The 18,398-nt window shown below is 46.1% G+C and overlaps 1 protein-coding gene across 2 annotated transcripts in view; it reads right to left on the minus strand.

Annotated features, from left to right (window-relative positions):
- CASC3 (CASC3 exon junction complex subunit) overlaps window positions 1–18,398 on the minus strand; it is a 39,422-nt gene that overhangs the window by 6,314 nt on the left and 14,710 nt on the right. For both annotated transcript variants that reach the window (XM_069751630.1, XM_069751629.1), the window contains exons 2-10: window positions 14,771–14,798; window positions 14,099–14,136; window positions 11,349–11,495; window positions 10,432–10,583; window positions 10,137–10,316; window positions 9,334–9,992; window positions 7,895–7,956; window positions 6,548–6,656; window positions 6,357–6,455 (exon numbers count right to left, since the gene is read on the minus strand). In XM_069751630.1, the coding sequence (XP_069607731.1) occupies window positions 6,357–6,455; window positions 6,548–6,656; window positions 7,895–7,956; window positions 9,334–9,992; window positions 10,137–10,316; window positions 10,432–10,583; window positions 11,349–11,495; window positions 14,099–14,136; window positions 14,771–14,798 (1,474 nt within the window). The remainder of the gene's footprint in view (window positions 1–6,356; window positions 6,456–6,547; window positions 6,657–7,894; window positions 7,957–9,333; window positions 9,993–10,136; window positions 10,317–10,431; window positions 10,584–11,348; window positions 11,496–14,098; window positions 14,137–14,770; window positions 14,799–18,398) is intronic.

Raw genomic sequence — 18,398 nt, forward strand, 5'->3', positions numbered from 1 at the left:
GCCATTCCTAACCCAGATTTAAGCCTCATAACAGCCGTTTCTGCTTCATTTAATGAACTCTAAAAATGGAGAAGTTACAGGTCTTAGAAAATGGAGTGTTTTTTTTTTTTTTGTGCAAACTTTGTTATTTAAGTGGTGAAAAAAAAATCCAAAGAACTTATACATGTTTGGAGTCTATGAACTCCTAAATCACTTGGAGAATCATAATGGAGGGTCAGTTTTAGCATTCAGTGAACATGGTTAAAAAAAAAAAAAAAAAAAAAAAAAAAAACACACACACCACACAACTGTGGAATTGCACTTTTTTTTGCGATTCCGACGCACCTAGAATTTTTTCCCCGTTTTCCAGTACACGGTATGGTAAGAGCAATGGTATCGTTCAAAAGTAGAACTAGTCCCGCAAAAAACAAAGTTCTCACATGGCCATATTGACAAAAAAAATAAAAGTTATGGCTCCGGGAAGAAGGGGAGGAAAAAATAAACGCAAAAGAGGGATTTTTGGTTCTTACTGTAAAATCTCTTTTTTGGAGCCTTCACTGGGGGACACAGGTAACCATGGGTGTATGCTGCTGTCGCTAGGAGGCTGACACTATGCAAAAAAGGAAACGTTAACTCCTCCTCGGCAGTATACACCCTCCGACAGGCACAATGCAACTCAGTTTAGTGCTAAAGCAGTCGTAGGAGTAAGTATAAGGAACTCAAACTATGTACCAACCCAAAACAACGGCACTTTGGCCAACACGGTACAAAATAAAGGAAGGTGCTGTGTCCCCCAATGAAGGCTCCAAGAAAGATTTTACAGTAAGAACCAAAAATCCCTCTTTCTTTCTCACTTCATTGGGGACACAGGTAGCCATGGGATGTCCAAAAGCAGTCCCAAGGGTGGGAAAAAAAAAAATAGTCAGAGAAAAGAAGACTTAGGTCAGCCGGTGGGAAACCGCCGCCTGCAGTATCTTCCCACCCAGGCCTGCATCCGCAGAAGGCTGACTATGCACCTTGTAGAACCGTACAAAGGTGTGAAGGGATGACCAGGTTGCAGCTTTGCAAACCTGCAAAGCCGAAGCCTGGTGACGAAAGGCCAAAGAAGCTCCCACAGCTCGAGTAGTGAGCCCTCACCTCGGGAGGAGGCTGTTTATCCTGAATGCGGTATGCCTCCAGAACCACCGAACGAAGCCAACGAGCAATAGTGGAGGATTTAGAAGCGGGGGAGCCCTTTTCGACGACCTTCAGGGACGACAAACCGAGGATCGGACTGGCGAAAAAAAGCAGTTCTGGTAAGAAACTTGGATAGCCCTGACCAAATCCAGCTTGTGGATAGATTTCTCCAAGGGATGGACCGACCAGGGAAGGGCACAAGGAAGGAAGGACGATGTCCTCGTTTATGTTAAAAGCCGAAACTATCTTTGGTAGAAAGGAAGGAACAGGCCGCAGGACTTTGTCCTGGTGCAGAATTAGGAAAGGAGAACGGCAGGATAATGCCGCTAACTCGGATACCCTCCTAATAGAGGTGATGGCGACCAGGAAGGCCACCTTCCAAGATAGGTGAGAAAAGGAAATGTCATGGATTGGTTCAAAAGGTGCACGTTGGATGGTGCCGAGAACGAGGTTGAGATCCCATGGCTCAACCGGGGAATGATAAGGAGGTGCTATGTGGGCAACACCCTGGAGGAAGGTCCTGACTTGTGGAAGGGAAGCTAGGTCCCTTTGGAAAAGGATGAACAGGGCGGAGACCTAGCTCAAAGAAAGGCCCGAATCGAGACCCGCTTGAAGGAAGCCAAGGACTGAAGGAAGGGAAAAACCATAGGGAACAAGCTGTTGCCGTCGCACCATCGGAAAAAGGCCTTCCAACATCTATGATAGATGCAAGAAGAAACCGGCTTCCTAGCTTTGATCATGCATGGTCTATATGACACTGAGAAAAACCTGCGTCCTTTAGGACGGCAGCCTCAACGGCCATACCATTAAATTCAGAGACTGAGAATTCGGGTGGAAGAGGGGCCCCTACGATAAAAGATCTGGACGGTGTGGGGGCCTCCAGGGGATGTCCGACAGCATGTTTACTAGCTCCGCGTACCAGGCCCTGCGAGGTCAATCTGGAGCTATTAAGAGATCAGGGACCCTCTCTGCCTTTATCTTTTTTACAACCCTTGGGATCAAGTGAGGAGGAAACAGATAGGGCATGTGGAACTGGGCCCACGGGATCACCAGGACGTCGCAAGCGACGGCCATCGGGTCCAGAGACCTGGCTACATACTGGGGAACCTTATGGTTCATTCAGGAGGCCATTAGGTCGACGTCCGCAACTCCCCATCTCTGACATATTTGGTTGAAGACGGTGGGATGGAGAGACCACTCGCCTGACGCGAGGCCCTGACGATTGAGGAAGTTGGCTTCCCAATTGTTCACCCCTGGAATGTGGACAGCGGAGATGGCGGGATCGTGGTTCATTGCCCAGCGTAGAATGTTTGACACCTCCCTCATGATCTGCCAGCGAAGGTGGCGAAATGACCTCCCGCGCAGAATGGAGGCGGAAAGCGTCCACCAAGTGAGAGACTGTCTCACATCGAGAGGAAGGCGAATTGGGCGATCTAGGGAAAGTGGGTTCTTGGCCCAAGCAGACAGGGGAGCCAGCTGGAGAGGGAGAGAGTGAAATTGAGCATAAGGTACTGCTTCCTTGGAAGTGACCATCTTCCCTAGAACTTTCATACAGAGCTGTAGAGGTAGAGGGACCGGGTGCTTTAAGGCTTTGATGCCCTGGCGGAGAGAGAAGTTTTGGGAGGAAGACCCAAGCTTGGATGGTGTTGAATTCCATGCCCAGGAACTCAAGGCGTTGAGTTGGAATCAAGGTCGACTTGTCCCTGTTGATTATCCAGCCGAGGCGCATCAGCGTGTCCAGAGTGATCTGGAGACTCTGGTCGCAGTCCCGGTGAGACGGACCGTTGATCAGAACGTCGTCGAGATAGGGGATTCTGAGGATCCCCTTTGATCGAAGGATGGCCATGACTGCTGCCATTACCTTCGTAAAGACCCTGGGGGCGGAAACTAGGCCGAACGGGAGAGCTGTAAACTGGTAATGTTGTTACTAGATCACGAAACGAAGGAACCTCTGATGCTGCTGACAAATCGGAATGTGTAGGTACGCATCCTGAATGTCCACAGAGCACAAATATTCCCCCGGTTCCATTGAAGCGATCACCGAGAGCAGTGACTCCATCTTGAAGTGTCGAACCCAAAGGTGGCGGTTCAACTGTTTGAGATCCAAAATCGGGCGGAGAGAGACGTCTATTTTTTCGGAACCATGAACAGATTTGAGTAAAAACCCGAAAACTGCTCGCGGTAAGGAACAGGAACGATCACTCCTGAGGTGAGGAGGGCATCGACGGCCTGGAGGAGCCCTGGATGGGACGGCTGCTTTGGTGGACGGTAGAGGAAGAAACGTCTTCCTGGGGGCGAAGAAAATTCGATTTTCTAGCCTGATGTGACGATCTTCCTGACCCAGGCATCGTCGACTACCGATAACCAAGCCTCTGAACAGAAGAAGCCTGCCTCCCACCCTGGAAAGATTTCTAGGTGGGGGTGACCCGTCGTTTTGAAGAGAATCTGTGGACGCGAGATCCAGAAGGTTTAGAGAAGCGGCTCTTAGCCCTCCAGTGAGGGGTAGGCCTGAAGGAAGGTTTCCTCCGTTCCCCCTGAGCAGAAGAACGCTCCTGCTGGGAGGAACCGCCAGAGAAGAAGGAGAAGGGCTGGAAGGGACGAAAGGACTGGGGTCCCTTACGATTAAAGGGGTGCTTAGGCCTGGATTGAGGAGGAACGGTGCTCTTTCCACCTGTGGCGTCAGAGATGATCTGGTCTAGCTTAGTGCCGAAGAGCCTGGAGCCTTGGAACGGAAGGCCAGTGAGAGACTTTTTAGAAGCGGGGTCATCGTTCCACACCTTCAGCCAAAGGACCCGGCAAATGGCAAGGATGTTGCCGTTTGCTCTTGCGGAACAAGCAGCCGCATCCAAGGAGGCATTTAACATATTTCCCCGCATGTGCAATCTTGTCTGCTAAATCAGCTAGTTCCTCCGAAGAAGCCGAAGCAACGATGCCCCTGCGAAGTATCTTGGCCCAGGCAGACACAGCTTTCACCACCCAAGAGGAGGCGAAATTCGGGCAGAGAGGCGCCGGACGCCTCAAAGGCTGATTTGGTTAAAGCCTCAATTTGCCTGTCCGTAGCGTCCTTAAGAGACGCTACATCAGGGATAGACAGAACTGTCTGCGAGGATACATGAGAGACAGGCGGGTCTACCTTAGGGGAACAGACCATTTGCTGACTAGGTCTGGATTAAAGGGGTGCAAGATATCCTGATGCTTTCTTCCTGGAAAACATTTTCTGGGTTGTTCCCAGTGTCTAGAGGTAGTATTCTCAAACTCTGTGATTGGGAAAAACTCTACAGGGCAGTTTCAAACGTTTGAATGAAACGGAGTCCTCCTGGGAGGTGGAATCCTCCTCCTTAAGTTCAAGGGTTTGAATAATAGCCAAAATAAGGCTATCTACCATGTCCTGTGTGCCAGAGGTCTGATCTGTATCTGAATCAGACTTGGAGTGCGAAAGTACATCCGACCCGACGTCCGCCTCAGAGGGGGAACAAGTGGAGAGGGGTATTCTAGATGGTGCCGCGGGTTCCGGAGAGCTGGATGAGGAGCTAGACAGAGTCCTCTTTCTGGATCCTTTGTCCAATCTGACCCTGTGCGGGTCGTGGTCAGGTTGCGAGCGAATCGCCGTGGGAGGCGTTTGTGGCACTGGTGGCAAAAGATAGAAGCAGCAAGTGTTCCAGGACCTGTACCAGGAACTGGGACACTTTTGTCAGGTCTGAGACTGACAGACATAGCAACAGCCCACTCCGAGGGAGTGCACTCATCCCGAGCAATAGGAGCTTCCTGAAGGACAGACATGGTGGAAGGACTGCAGGACAGACAGAAAGGCGACGGCTGGCGTGAAGCCCACTTTCTCTTACAGCGGGCACAAGCGTGATGGGTCACCGTGGGTTTATAGCCGGAGGCCTGTGTGGTGTTGGGCATAGGTAAAGCCTGAATGAGGACTACAGCAGGACGCTATAAAGGCGATACTGCTGAAGAGGGCTGTAGCAGAACGCTATGCCGGCGATACTGCTTAAGTGGGGACTGCAGCAGAATGCTAAGAAGGCGATGCTGCTGAAGGGAGTAAAGACGAGGAAGGAGGCAGCGAATGCAGAGCCTACCAGACACCCAGCGATTGCAGAAGCAGCGCAGGAACTGTGTCCCCCTCCGAATCCTGAAGACGCTGCAGGGGCTCAACAAAATGGACGCAGTTCTCTCTGCCCATGCGACGCTGGAGTGAGTGGTGGGCGGGCAAAGCTGTGTTCGGGTGCGCAGAAGTGCAGGCGTACACAAGAAAAAGAAACTAGCGTCCTGATAGGCCGACGCGCCTGAGGAGGAGTGTCGGATGGAGAGCCGAGGCAGTGCACAGCAGAGGGGGCGTGCCCGGCGTTGAAGAAAATGAAAGTGCGGCGCAGATAGGCCTAGACCGGCAAGGGGGCGTGGCCTAACGAGGAATCCGGGTCCGATGGGCGTCGTGGTCCGGTTCGGGGCCTCCTATCTTCTTACGATGACGTCCTCTTCTTGTCTTCACGACGCAGCTCCGGCGCAGGCGTACTTTGTCTGCCCTGTGGAGGGCAGAGCAAAGTACTGCAGTGCGCAGGTGCCGGGCCTCTCTGACCTTTCCCGCTGCGGCGTGAAGACAAGAAGAGGACGTCATCGTAAGAAGATAGGAGGCCCCGAACTGCAACGCCTATCGGACCGGACCGCAGCGGGACCGCCCCTGGGTGAGTATAATCTAACCTCTTTTTCTCATCTTTCAGGATACATCGGGGGCTTATCTACAGCATTACAGAATGCTGTAGATAAGCCCTGATGCCGGTGGCCGCAGCTTCTATTTTTGGGGTGACAGGTTCCCTTTAAGGGGTTAACATTTATTTTTGAAAGCGTTCTTACTTTGCAATACTGTTTCCACAGTTGCCTAAAAGTTTTGCACAGCACTGCATATATGACCAGAGTGCCCTATAGATCACTGAGGAGTCTGTAACGTTTTAGGTATCAACGAAAACTCAACAGCTTTTTGCAGCCACCCCATGATCTAACATTGGTGAAAGAGCGTCTTCATCTTGAACATTTTCAACAAAGGATTTTTTTTTTTGTTTGTTTTCCTTAACGGAATCTCCCATCAAAATGTGTCTCGGACTAGCGTGTCATAAAGATCTGTGTGATAATCGTACAACTATACAAAACCGCATCAATCACTGCAGATATAATATAAAATATTAAGATACTGGAAGTACCTGGATGAGGAAGGTGCATTTCTTGCTGTACAATCAACCCTTGGGGGGGAATAGAAGGAGGATTTTCCCCATGAGTGTATATTGGTCCTTGGAACTGGACTGCACAGAAAAAAGAAAAATGTCTTCGATATATAAAAAGCAAAAAAAAAAAAAAAAAAAGAGAAACTCTGAAAACCTTTATTGACACTCACGTGGATCATAGTAATGTCCTTCCATAAGGCTGATGTGCATGGGAGCAGGGTCAGGCACAGGTCTTTGACGCTGGGAGGAATATCGCTTCACACGTCCACTTTGAACTCCCTAGAAGAAAATAAGGGGAAAAAAAAAAAAAAAAGTTTACCCAGCCACATAGCAATGTTTGTATCTAGAAGTTCTAATGCTGGGCTAACCTGCTACCCATCTGGCCTTCAGGTGTGGTATGGCCCCAGAGTGCAAGGAAGTATCAGTCGTTGAATCAATGAACACAACTAATATTTTGCTTGCAGTTTATACCAATGTTTCTGTGTTGTGGTTCAGGAAAGAATTTGTCTTGATTCTGGTAGAAAAGTAGGAGGCCCAAGACGGCATCCAAGATATAAAGGCTGTTGAGGAACTACAATGCAGCTGTCAAAACTGAATAACGGTCCATAGCATTAACCAAGGATAAGTCCATCATTATAAGGTCAGAGGATAGGGAACACACAGATGAATAGAAGCTGATCTGCAGTACCCGGCAGCAGCCACTACATTGGAAAAAGTTATGGGGTTCCCCCTGTAGGTCTTTGCCTATCACCAGTTCCCAGATATACTCGGTGGGGTGCCGAATCCTCACCAATCTCATATTGATAACCTTACAGCCCCTTTGTATGAATCAGTGTGTGTCAGGAGGCCACCTGTCATATGCAGTTGAGCACCCACTGCAATTTCCAAGACTGGATGCTGTGGATCAAGACCCCAGCACAGATACAGGTACCTAGATCTCTGCCACCTATCCATATATGGGTGTTTTTGGCATTTGGAATGCACCACTGAAAATGTTAAAATAATTGCTGCGCCTTACAGGGGTTGTTCTCTACTAGACAACCTCTTCTTAAACTAAATGTTTGGCCCCAATAAAAATAAACCTATACTCGCCTCCCATGGCGGCCCCGTTCCAGCGGTATCAGCACTCGCAGTTTCGGGACTGTGATGCGGTGAAATCAGCGCTGGTGTCACAGTTTCCTCTTCCTGTCGAAATGAGTATGAAGAGGAAGTCCAAGTTCAGCTGTAGCCTGGACTTCCGCTGCATGTTCAGTTGGTCTGAAGGCGGAGACAGTGACGCCAGCGCTGATTGGATGATGAACATCATGTGTCATTTCACCGCATCACAGCCCTGGGACCGCAAATGCAGACACCGCTGGAACAGAGCCGGCACGGGAGGGGAGTATAGGTTTATTGGGGCCGAACAGAACATTTAGTTTAAGGGGTTGTCCTACTAGTTGTCCTTTACGTCCCAAACAAAGCCTGTTTACTAAGTGGTTAAAATAAAACCAGGCCTGATGTGATCCAAGGTTACTTACCATTCCTTCCATGCGGTTGTACTGAGGCGGGCCACCTGTCATGTGAATGTGATTTGGAATTCCTGGTAAAGATAAATGACATATCTAGTCAGTTTATTAAAAAAATAATAATAATAATTAAAAAAAAAATAAAAAATCAATAAATGTTTTTTGCCGATTGGTGGAGGGGACTTCATTACATTATGTAATTTGTCAGTTATTGCCTCACTTCCTCCAACACTTGATTTATCGAGACCGGTGGTGTTGTGCCAGCCTTGATGAGGAAATTTGCTGGTGTCAGATGCACCTAAGATTCATTAAGAAGCACATGCCCCTTAATGAATCTTAATAAAAGGTATCATAGTTACAAGATTATCTTAATTTTCACACGGAGAGCATTATTTTTTCTTAATGAATCCAGCACATCTGATCTGAAAAGTGGTATGTACCACACTACAAATCTTTGACAAACAGGGGTTGCCATCCTCCAGCCCACCCCAGCTTTGCCCACTTTGTCGGAGGTGGGCAAAAATGCCAGAAGTCAGCCTTGCCTTGTGCCAAAAATTTGGGACTTGCAGTTTTTTCTTTATTACACACCAGATTTGTGGCATAAACACTGATAAATTGGGCTTAATGTTCGCACATACGCAGCAAATCAAAATCTGCAAATGCATTACATACAGACTTCATCCTTTGCATGACAAACGGTGAAGATCTGCAACATAAATTGACCGTTGCTGTGAATTTTACATCGGCACTATGCCAATTTGGGCTGCAGATATTTTCTGCAGTGTGTAGATGAGATTTGTTCACAAAGCCCTTACCACCATGAATGGAAAATGCTGTGCACCATTGGATCAGGGCTCCAACTTCACCCCAGTCTATGCCTATGCAGAGTCTGGGGAAGTGGGATTCCTCTGGGTGAGATTGGTTAATGCCCCTAATGTTATCAGCTGCAGATTTTCCACTCACAAATTTGGAAAGAAAATCTGTGTGTATGATGTGTGTTAACATACAGAGCACCACACACCACACAATTGACGAGAGAATGCCACAACCAATCACTGGTCTAAGTGGTGATGTGTGCATATGGGGCACATGATTATCGAAGCCAGGAATTGGCTAAGGTGGCCACATGAATGATGGGCAGGATACCATGATTACAGGGCTGCCCAGGATAATCAGAGCAGCCAGGGTACCTTTCACAGTGGAAGCTTAGGAGAGCTTAATTTATTTATGCAAAATTAACACACGTCCAGCAAATGGCCTAGCTCTCATCACAAAGCATGTCCAGTGTTTCTTTGCAGACCTCCAGCAATGAACAGACCAGGTGAATTTTAGTGCAGAACATGTCAGTCAATACCGAGAGAGTGGGGAGAATGTACTTTCTTAAATATCACAGCAAAAGATCGTTGAGTTGTACACTAATGGTACGAGCACAATGCAGGACAACTCCTTACCACGGGCAGAAATGTACGCCGACTGTCCAGGACTCCAGTTTTGATCCGAAATGTTGACCTGTGACATCTCCTGTTCCAGTCCTGTCACACTGCCCTCTAGTGGAGGCTCCCATCCACTAGGCTTCACTACAGGTATCTGAGGAGAGGGCTCGGGAACCACTTCATTAGGCATTTGAGGAGGAGGCGGCAATTCAGGGAATGTAGTGTCATCTATGCTTTTTCCTGCTTCTCCTCCTTTAATGCGACTCCTCCTTACTCTAGAATAGGACTTCTTCTCCACAGGCCGATCTGGCGGTGGAGGCGATGTATCTTCTACTTGTTTCTCGGGAGTTGGTTCAGCTTTGTTTTGCGCTTCGGTGGGCGGTTCGCTGGGTTGGGGGGCAGCCTGCTCCGTGCTTCTTCCTCTATAACCACCATACTCCTGCCTCCTCTCTGAAGGAGCATGTGGGGCAGCGCCATCTTCTGGAGGGTAGCTGGCAGAACGGTGATCTTTGTATCCTTGCCGAGGATAGGTCCTATTAGGAGGAGTCCTGCTGTGATTGGGAACACTGCGATTGTTGTAGGCTCTTTGTGGAGGGGTAGAATTAAACTCTTGGTAACGGTTTGGTAAAGGTCTGTTAGGTTTTTCCTCTTGGTCTTCCCTTTGAGGACTGCTGTACCTGCAAAGATAATTCAATATTTATAATGCAACTCTTTAATAGAGAGCTTCTAACTTGAAGCACAAAAAAAAAACAAGCTGGCACTCCCTCCTCTCCCCTCAAAAGCAGTAACAGGAAAAAAAAAATACATAATGGTTAAAAAACCTTGGCTTTCTTGGTCGACGTGGGCGAATCTCCTCCGAATTTTTACATGACCGGATGTCATAACCGTACATAGCTATTAGTTCATTTCTAGACTTCGGAGCTTGCTCATCTTCCCGAAACCGATCGTGCTCCCACCGACCCTCATCCTTCCAAAGTTTGCGAGGGTGGCGTCCCTTAGGCCTGAAACAGAAATTCTATTCAGTGATGACATTGATTTCCAGCTAGAGGAAACACATTTATTAAAAAAAAAAAAAAAGACACCGCAGACAAATATCCTACTAGCAGATGCTCTCACCTGACTTCCTCATCATTTGTGTGTCCACGCAGGTCATGCTCAAAGAAGAGTCCCTTGCGAGGAATATAGGCTGGATTCTTCCGGTCTTCATCGTCATCTAGTCTTTTCTGAGACTTCTTGGTGGTCTTATTCTCGTCTGGCTCTGTGCTCTCCTAGGAATAAGATACCGTATGTAAAGCAATGAGGAATAATCTCATAATACATAACAGCAGGTAGAGCAAATAAAGTGAATAACACGGATCATCTCAAGACTGTGGCTCCTATCAAGGCACAGGATATATAGTGTAACCCTAAAGTAAACATTAATATCATGTGGACAACCGAGTAAATGTGGGTTAAATAAGATGCATTACTTGAAAAAGACAAACTGAGGATATGTGCAATGACCTGCTCAACGTTTTTAAGAGTACACTTGGAACCTGATACTGTCCCACAAACCAGCACCTACTTGCTGAAGACCCCAAGTGCTACCCTTCATGGCAGAACTATTACCAAATGGCTGTGCTCTCTGTCAGTAGGACAATGCCCCGTTACACTGGAAAAACTGATCAAGAAACAAATCAAGAACATAAAAAGTTCAAGGCGGTGAGTTGGCCCAATATTCTCCTGATCTCAAATAAAATGAGGATCTATGGGATGTGCAGGAAATACAAATCTCTGGTTTCCTGTGTCCCCCAATGAAGCGAGAGAGAAATACAAATCCATTCCATGAAGGCCCAAAATCCCAAATTACTGGATGCCAACATCTTGATGCCAGGATTGTACAGGACACCTTTAGAGCTCCTCTGGACCACAGCTGTTTTAGTAGCACAAGGGGACTTGCATAGTATAAGGCAGATGCAATTAATATAGGTTTGGAAAATGAGAAGTGATAAATTAAAAAAAAAAACAAACAAACAAAAAAAGTTAATTTTCACCTGTCCATCCCCACTCTGACGCTCCCCCGTTACTGCTCCCTTTGACTTGCGCTTTTCCTCTTTTGGAGCAGGGGTCTCAGTGGCATTATTTTCCAATTTCAATGTGGTTTTAAGGGCCTCATCCTCGCTGTAACGAGCCTCCTCCTCCTGGATAGAGATACAATTTTCATACACGTCAAGCTTCCCCCATCGCATCCATTTCTTAAACTAACTCACCCTGCTCTTCCTCCTGACATAACTTCCATATGCCAAGACCCTCTCTCTTAGCAATGTCACCTGCAGTCTCATCAGAAAAGTGCTATTGGTAAATGTAGATAACTGACAACGCTTTCTAGAAAGGATGGCATCAGGCACCCAGAGCTGGCAAATAGGTTGCAGCTAGTGATTAAGCACAAGTGCTCGTTACTCGACTGTGCCTAGAGTGCTCGGGTACTCACAGAGTATCGCGGGTGCTCGAGTGACATGTCAGAGTCCCCACGGCCACATGTTTCGCAGCTGTTAGACGCCCACAAAACAAGCGGGGATTGTCCGACAGCTGGGAAACATGCGGCCGAGGGGACTCAAACATGTCACTCTAGCACCTGCGATACTCGGTGCATACCCAAACACCCTAAGAAAACTCTAGTAACGAGCACTCATCACTAGTTGTAAGGATGTATTAACACTATCAAGACATGGGGTTTTTGTTGTCATTTTTGAGGGGTTTTTTTCTGGAAGGAGGGAGTGGGCAAGTGTTGGTCAAAACAAACAAGTTTTCCCCATAATGTTAAGTATAAGTTATAAGTTATAGTATAATCAATAAAACAATCGATGCAACTCACTGAAAGGGCTGAAACATAGTAAGAATAATTTTTTTCCCCAAAAATACAGAAATTCAAAATAACCCCATTATACCCCATAAAATTCATCAAGAGGTGTTTTTGTCATGCAATATGAAAACAGAATGTAAACGTACGTTCTATAAATCAATAGTACAGTCCGCTGAACAAACAAAAACAAGCCATCACACAGCTCAAATCGAAGGAAAAATTCAAATGCTACAAACCCAAAGTTTTTTGCAAACATATGAGTTAAAGGGAAGGTACCACGTTTGTAATCATTAATAAATCAATGTAATGTAGCATAACATGCTGTTATAACCAGGTGTTGATTACATTTGAGACATATTTCAAGTATTATATGAGTTTAAAGAAGGCACTGGGGGCTGACATCATGCTTTCACAGTAGCAGCACGATACTTTCAGTGTCATAATATGGCACCCAATGGTCATAGGCGATAACAGATGGACTCAGACCCTCTGTATTGACTCAGACCCTCTGTATTGACTCAGACCCTCTGTATTGTAATAGAACTGTTGTTGCTATGAACTGGGCACGCCTCTGTGGGCTGCACAATTCACAGTAGTGGGAGTGTTCTGCTGCCATATTTATGGAGCCCTCGGATCTGCTAACTAAACATAAGCAGTATTGCTTCCAACAGAACAGAGCCTAGATTGAGGGCTGGCAGTAATAAAATGCAGGAGAAAAGCTCGGCAGAATAGCGGAGACATCAAGGAGGAACAGTGTACCATTAGCATTATTGGACCAGGAGCTGTCAGCTGCTCTGTGATTCATCCCTTCCTAACATAAAATAAAGAGCTGCAGGTCTGCAGCAAACAGACATTGTTGAGGGGGGTGAGAGAATCATGTAATCTGGGTGAGAGAGACTGATGGGAGAGAGAAAGACAGTAACTGCTAGTGATAGAAGATCACAGGGCAGTCACCCACAAAATGGCACTGCCCTGTGATGCTACTCTTCATTCTGCCCCAGGGATACTAGACCAACCAGAAGGGGAGGGAAATGGTGATGTCAGCAGTTACTGACCAAATTTTACTGCTACCAGCTTTACTGTTAATGTTAAGTCTTAATATAGCTGCTTGAGGTCTAAACCGGAAAATGCTCCCCGTAGTGGTAAATATATATATATATATATTTGTAAGAAAATATATATTTTTCATACAGAAATGCTTGCAAACATTGCATTAATACATTTTAATTACTATTTTAAGCTTAATTTCACAAAAAAAAAAAAAAAAACAACTATAAGAAAACTGGTGGCATCTTCTCTTTAATCCTATGCAATTAGGCTCACAAGTGAAATGGTGGACATATCTGTGCCCTTATGGTTCTCAACTGCTCGTCGCTCTCCCAGTCAGTGAAGACAGAGGTAATATCAGGTGGTCTCCACTGCCAATCATAAAGCGGGCGGCAACGGCCAGGAACCGCAACTGCACTGGTGGGCATACCGGTGTTCCTCAGCGCCTCAAGATTCCCATCACCTGTCGTCGCCCCCAATTTCTCGACTGCCAGAGGTGATGTGGTGCTGCAGAACTTCTGTCACCACTGTCAATCAAAAAGTGGGGGAGGCGGCAGCCGGGTAAACACGTAGAGGAGCCGAGAACTACAAGTAGGGCTGTGGAGTTGGAGTCATGGAAATTGAGGAGTCGGAGGTTTGGCTTACCGACTCCACAGCCCTGACTACAAGGGCACTGATTTGCCCACCAGTCCACTTGCGAACCTAATTTTCATATAAATAAAGCATGAATTTTGTTTAATCGGAGCAAAAAAAATGTGCTTCTTGCCCTACTCTCCAGTAGCTCAGGCTTCCTAGGCGCACTGTAACTGACAGGCTGGCTGTAAATGTGAAGATAACCTCTTCCCACAACATGCAAACCTCCAATTTCACACACAAGACTTTGATGATACTTACTTCGGATTCCTCAGCGCTCTCGTAGTCTGTCAGCACAGCTGCGAGATACAAAAATATATTTAAAAGCAATGCGGCTATAGAGGCAGGAGCACATTTACAACCACTACAGGGCTATGCTGGGCCTAGTCATCAATGATTACGCTGGGCTGAGTCTCTATAGAAATGCAGATGCAGGACTTGCCGGCAGAAATGCCGAGCGCTACCACACAAAGAAGCAATCACATAAGATAAATTAACTCTTGTGCAGCCATGCAGTCACTGCCTGACACTATCAGGAGCCCCTTGGTGAAGCAAGAAAAAGCAAAGAGTCACAGCTAAAGCACATGTCCCTCATTCCTCTATGGCGTATCCTGCACTCTGGTCAATAACAGGGATTTAGGGCCCCTCATAATCAGCAGGTTGGGCAGGTCACAAAAGACTAACACCACGTATCTACATTCTTGGATTGCTGAAACAGGTATATTGTGGCACAAGGAATATGAAGATCCCATACTGTGATTATCGAGTGTTAGCAGAGATGTAAAACTGGTCCCCACTGAACAGATGGCTTCCTTCTATGGACTGGCGGTGTGCAGGGAAGTGTACACTTATATTTCCCAGCGTTAGGTTTACATTAGAGACATTATAGTACATGGCGCATTACTATAATCAGATTACACACTGTATACTCACCATCTCCTTCTATCCCGTCTTCACTCTCCTGCAAGGCCAAAGAAAAGATCATTAATAGAAATGTTTCAATAATTTACATAAATCCTGCAAATAATTATTATTATCCACCCGTGCCACGTCTTCGTAACCACAAGAACGTGTTAGGAGGATTTACCCCCACAAACTGCTCCCGCCATAGTTTGTGATCTGAAGAGATTTTTCTAGAAGGGGTTTTCAGGAAATACCAGAGTCGCGGAGCTCAGTGACTACCTGCAGTGGTGATTTACGCAGCTACAGCCCAGGGCCCATGGAGGGTGAGTAACAGATTTTTTTTATTACTTGGACACATGCAAGCAGATAGAAAAAACCTGCTGAATGTTTGCCATTAAGCCTAAGTAATCCTAGGGCAGCATGAGGCAGAGGCACAGATCTCAGGGATGTGCCACTTATTAGGCAGTGTGCTGTTTCCATAAAATGAAAGTTTTATACCAGGAGATTATTACTGCCCAGACTAGCTGTCTCAAGTCAAGTGGTCCAACCACACCCCCTCCTAAGCAGTCACTGTCAATATACAGTGTACATACAGTGCTTTGGTGTGGGCAGATTTCTGAGCTATTCCTGGAAAAAGGTTTTAAGCCATATGCATTGAAGGGTTAATCCTGAATCGTTGGCCAGCGCTGACAGTGACATCAGGTCTGGGACCTGCTAACCAGTCCTCCTGGCAGGAATGGTACAGCCATCTCATTGTAATGAATACAACAGGTGCACAATACCCATCTGATAATATAGGGTCAGGGACATGACACCGTCCCAGACACTTCAACGTTTATTTGAATATGGACCAGGAGCGTTAAAAAGTAGTTTTTATAAAATAAAAATATGTGGTGTACAAGTGACTAATAGATATATTTTAAGAAAAATCTTTATCAAGTTACATGTAGTGGCAGATTTTTATATGGATTATAATCATGCTGACAGGCTCCATTGCAAGGAAAAATTGGCTCCTTTATGCCAACCTCCAACATCTCATAGTATTAAAGAGCTTCACAGGAGATGCCTGGAAGTACGGCTGATGGAAGTACGGCTGATGGAAGTACGGCTGATGGAAGTACGGCTGATGGAAGTACGGCTGATGGAAGTACGGCTGATGGAAGTACGGCTGATGGAAGTACGGCTGATGGAAGTACGGCTGATGGTCACTGAGGACGGTCACTGGCAGCAGCCGGCACGGGCTGATATGCATTGCCTGAACTTTGATGGGTCACCTTTCGGCAAAGGTCTGACCACGGAACGGAACCAAATAGTGCTCTGGTCAAAACCAGAAGAATTTACACAATGACAGGCTTGGCAGTCTGAACATCGGCTGAATAGAAGCTGATACCCTGATCGCAGAGCTCGGGGCATCACTGTTGTGCTGAGTGTACTCATTGTTAGCATTTTCCATAATTGTTACACTTAAGGAGCACACAGCTCTCTCGCCCTCCCTCCCCCTCCTCCATCCCATATAGATGGACTATCAAAATATTCATATATTAATAGGAAGAAAGTTGGTCTGGCCAAAACCAGCACAGACTGCCAAATTTAATCCGTATAGGGACCTTTATGATTTTCAGTTTTGGGCTTGTTTTTACCAGTATTGTGGGGTCTGTAAGCCAAACCAGTGACTCAGACTCCTCAATTTCCTGTCTCCGACTCCACAGCCCTGCTGGTCACTACTGAGCATGTACATAAAGTGCAGCACAGATTAATCTCAACTAAAAGCCCAGATCCTTAGATCAGGAATAGAACAGACACATTTATAGGACATTTCATAACTTTCCCGAATTCTTGTTTAAACATTTACAGCACATCCTGCACTGAACCCAATGTATTATATATTTTAGGAGTCAGTCCGTCCATTTTATACCAACTCCAACAAAATGGACACTGACTAGTGATGAGCGAATATACTCGTTACTCAGGTTTCTCCGAGCACACTCGGGTGGTCTCCGAGTATTTGTGAGTACTCAGAGATTTAGTTTTTGTTGATGCAGCTGCATAATTTACAGCTGCTAGACAACTTGAATACATGTGGGGATTCCCTAGCAACCAGGCAACCCCCACATGTACTCAGGCTGGCTAGCAGCTGTAAATCATGCAGCTGCATCAACAAAAACCAAATCTCCGAGCAGTCACAAATACTCAGAGACCCCCCCCCGAGCAACGAGTATAGAGCAACCACAGTTCTCCTGACCTAAATTCAACAGCTAATACATGCCCGTAAGATCTGGGACTAGACAGGACATCACATTCTATACTTATACCTGTGAAACCGGCCTAAGATCTTGAGACTGATAAGGCATATTGCATATTAGAAAGTCAATTAGCTTTTGACTATGAACATATCCCTCCAACTGGGAAAGTGGCGTCTGTCCCCAACAATAGAGCGCGGTGGCAGGTTTTATTGCTCCCACCACCATCACAGAGTATCAAAACTTCTAAATGCAATTTTGGAGCAAAATCTCCTTTAAGACAGGGCAGCTCATACAATTATTTTTTTTTTACAATATCAGTGTCGCTGGATATCACATCTGTTCACTGTAGCCTACACAGTCACAGGATCATAGAAAAAAACTGAGTGTAGTCCATTATCACACAACTCACTTTATGTGCAAACTGTGTGGGATTTAGGATTTGCAAAACCAATGAATTACGATACCTTATGAGAAAAGGCTGCCGACCCCATTCACAATCACTACTTCCCCACATAGACCTCACCTTAGAACAGGGCTGTCTCTGATAATAAAAGGCCACTATGGCCAACAAATGTGTCAGGAGGACCTGTTCAATCCCAGGATGTGTGGCTTCTAAATAAATTATTATTTTGTTTCTCCCACTGAACGATCTTTTTTGTTAAAGAAGCATTCCTCCTCCTCCCGTCAAAGTTTTATACTCTAAAATACTGCAATTATTTTATATAGCACTGTGTACTTAAAATTTTCATTTTGCCTTTCTACCCAGCTAATTCATTTCTCTACTCTATGTAGAAACAGGAAGTCTCTTGTTCCTGCACTTATCATTCCCCTCTTCGGCTCCTGACATAGCTGCTCCCTCCTCCCCCTGACAAGGACTTTTGCGGTGACTTATGACTCATGCAGGGAAAATTGACCTCATGTTTCTACATAGAGCTTAGAAGGTTTCAGCTTGTCAGTTACTTATCACGTGATGTCAGACCTAATGAAAAAGAGAAGAATTAGCTGGGTAAAAAGGCAAAATGAGCAACTGTAAGTACACAGTGCTATATAATATGACTGCAATATATTAAGAGGATAAAACTTTGATGGGAGGAGTGCTTCTTTAAAAAGGTATAACTACCAGATAATATTTTGTTTCTCAGACTGAGAAACTTATTTCAGCACAGTACAAAAAACTTCTCTTTCTATAGATTTCTGGAACACAAGGAACATCCAGCACCTTCCCCAAGTGGGGAATCGTGTGGGGGAATAACACGTGTCCGAAGTGCAAGACAGAAGAAAAGTGCTGGACACCAGAATCGACAAAAATATCAGTCAGGTCCATAGAAATCGTCTGGGGTGCCACTTGCTTTTGCACACCAGCCTGCTGGAACTCAGGGCCATGCCAGGGCTGTGTGGGCCTCACCTGGGGAGAC

This window comes from Ranitomeya imitator, chromosome 2 (genome assembly GCF_032444005.1).
Source record: "Ranitomeya imitator isolate aRanImi1 chromosome 2, aRanImi1.pri, whole genome shotgun sequence".
Lineage (NCBI taxonomy): Eukaryota > Metazoa > Chordata > Amphibia > Anura > Dendrobatidae > Ranitomeya > Ranitomeya imitator.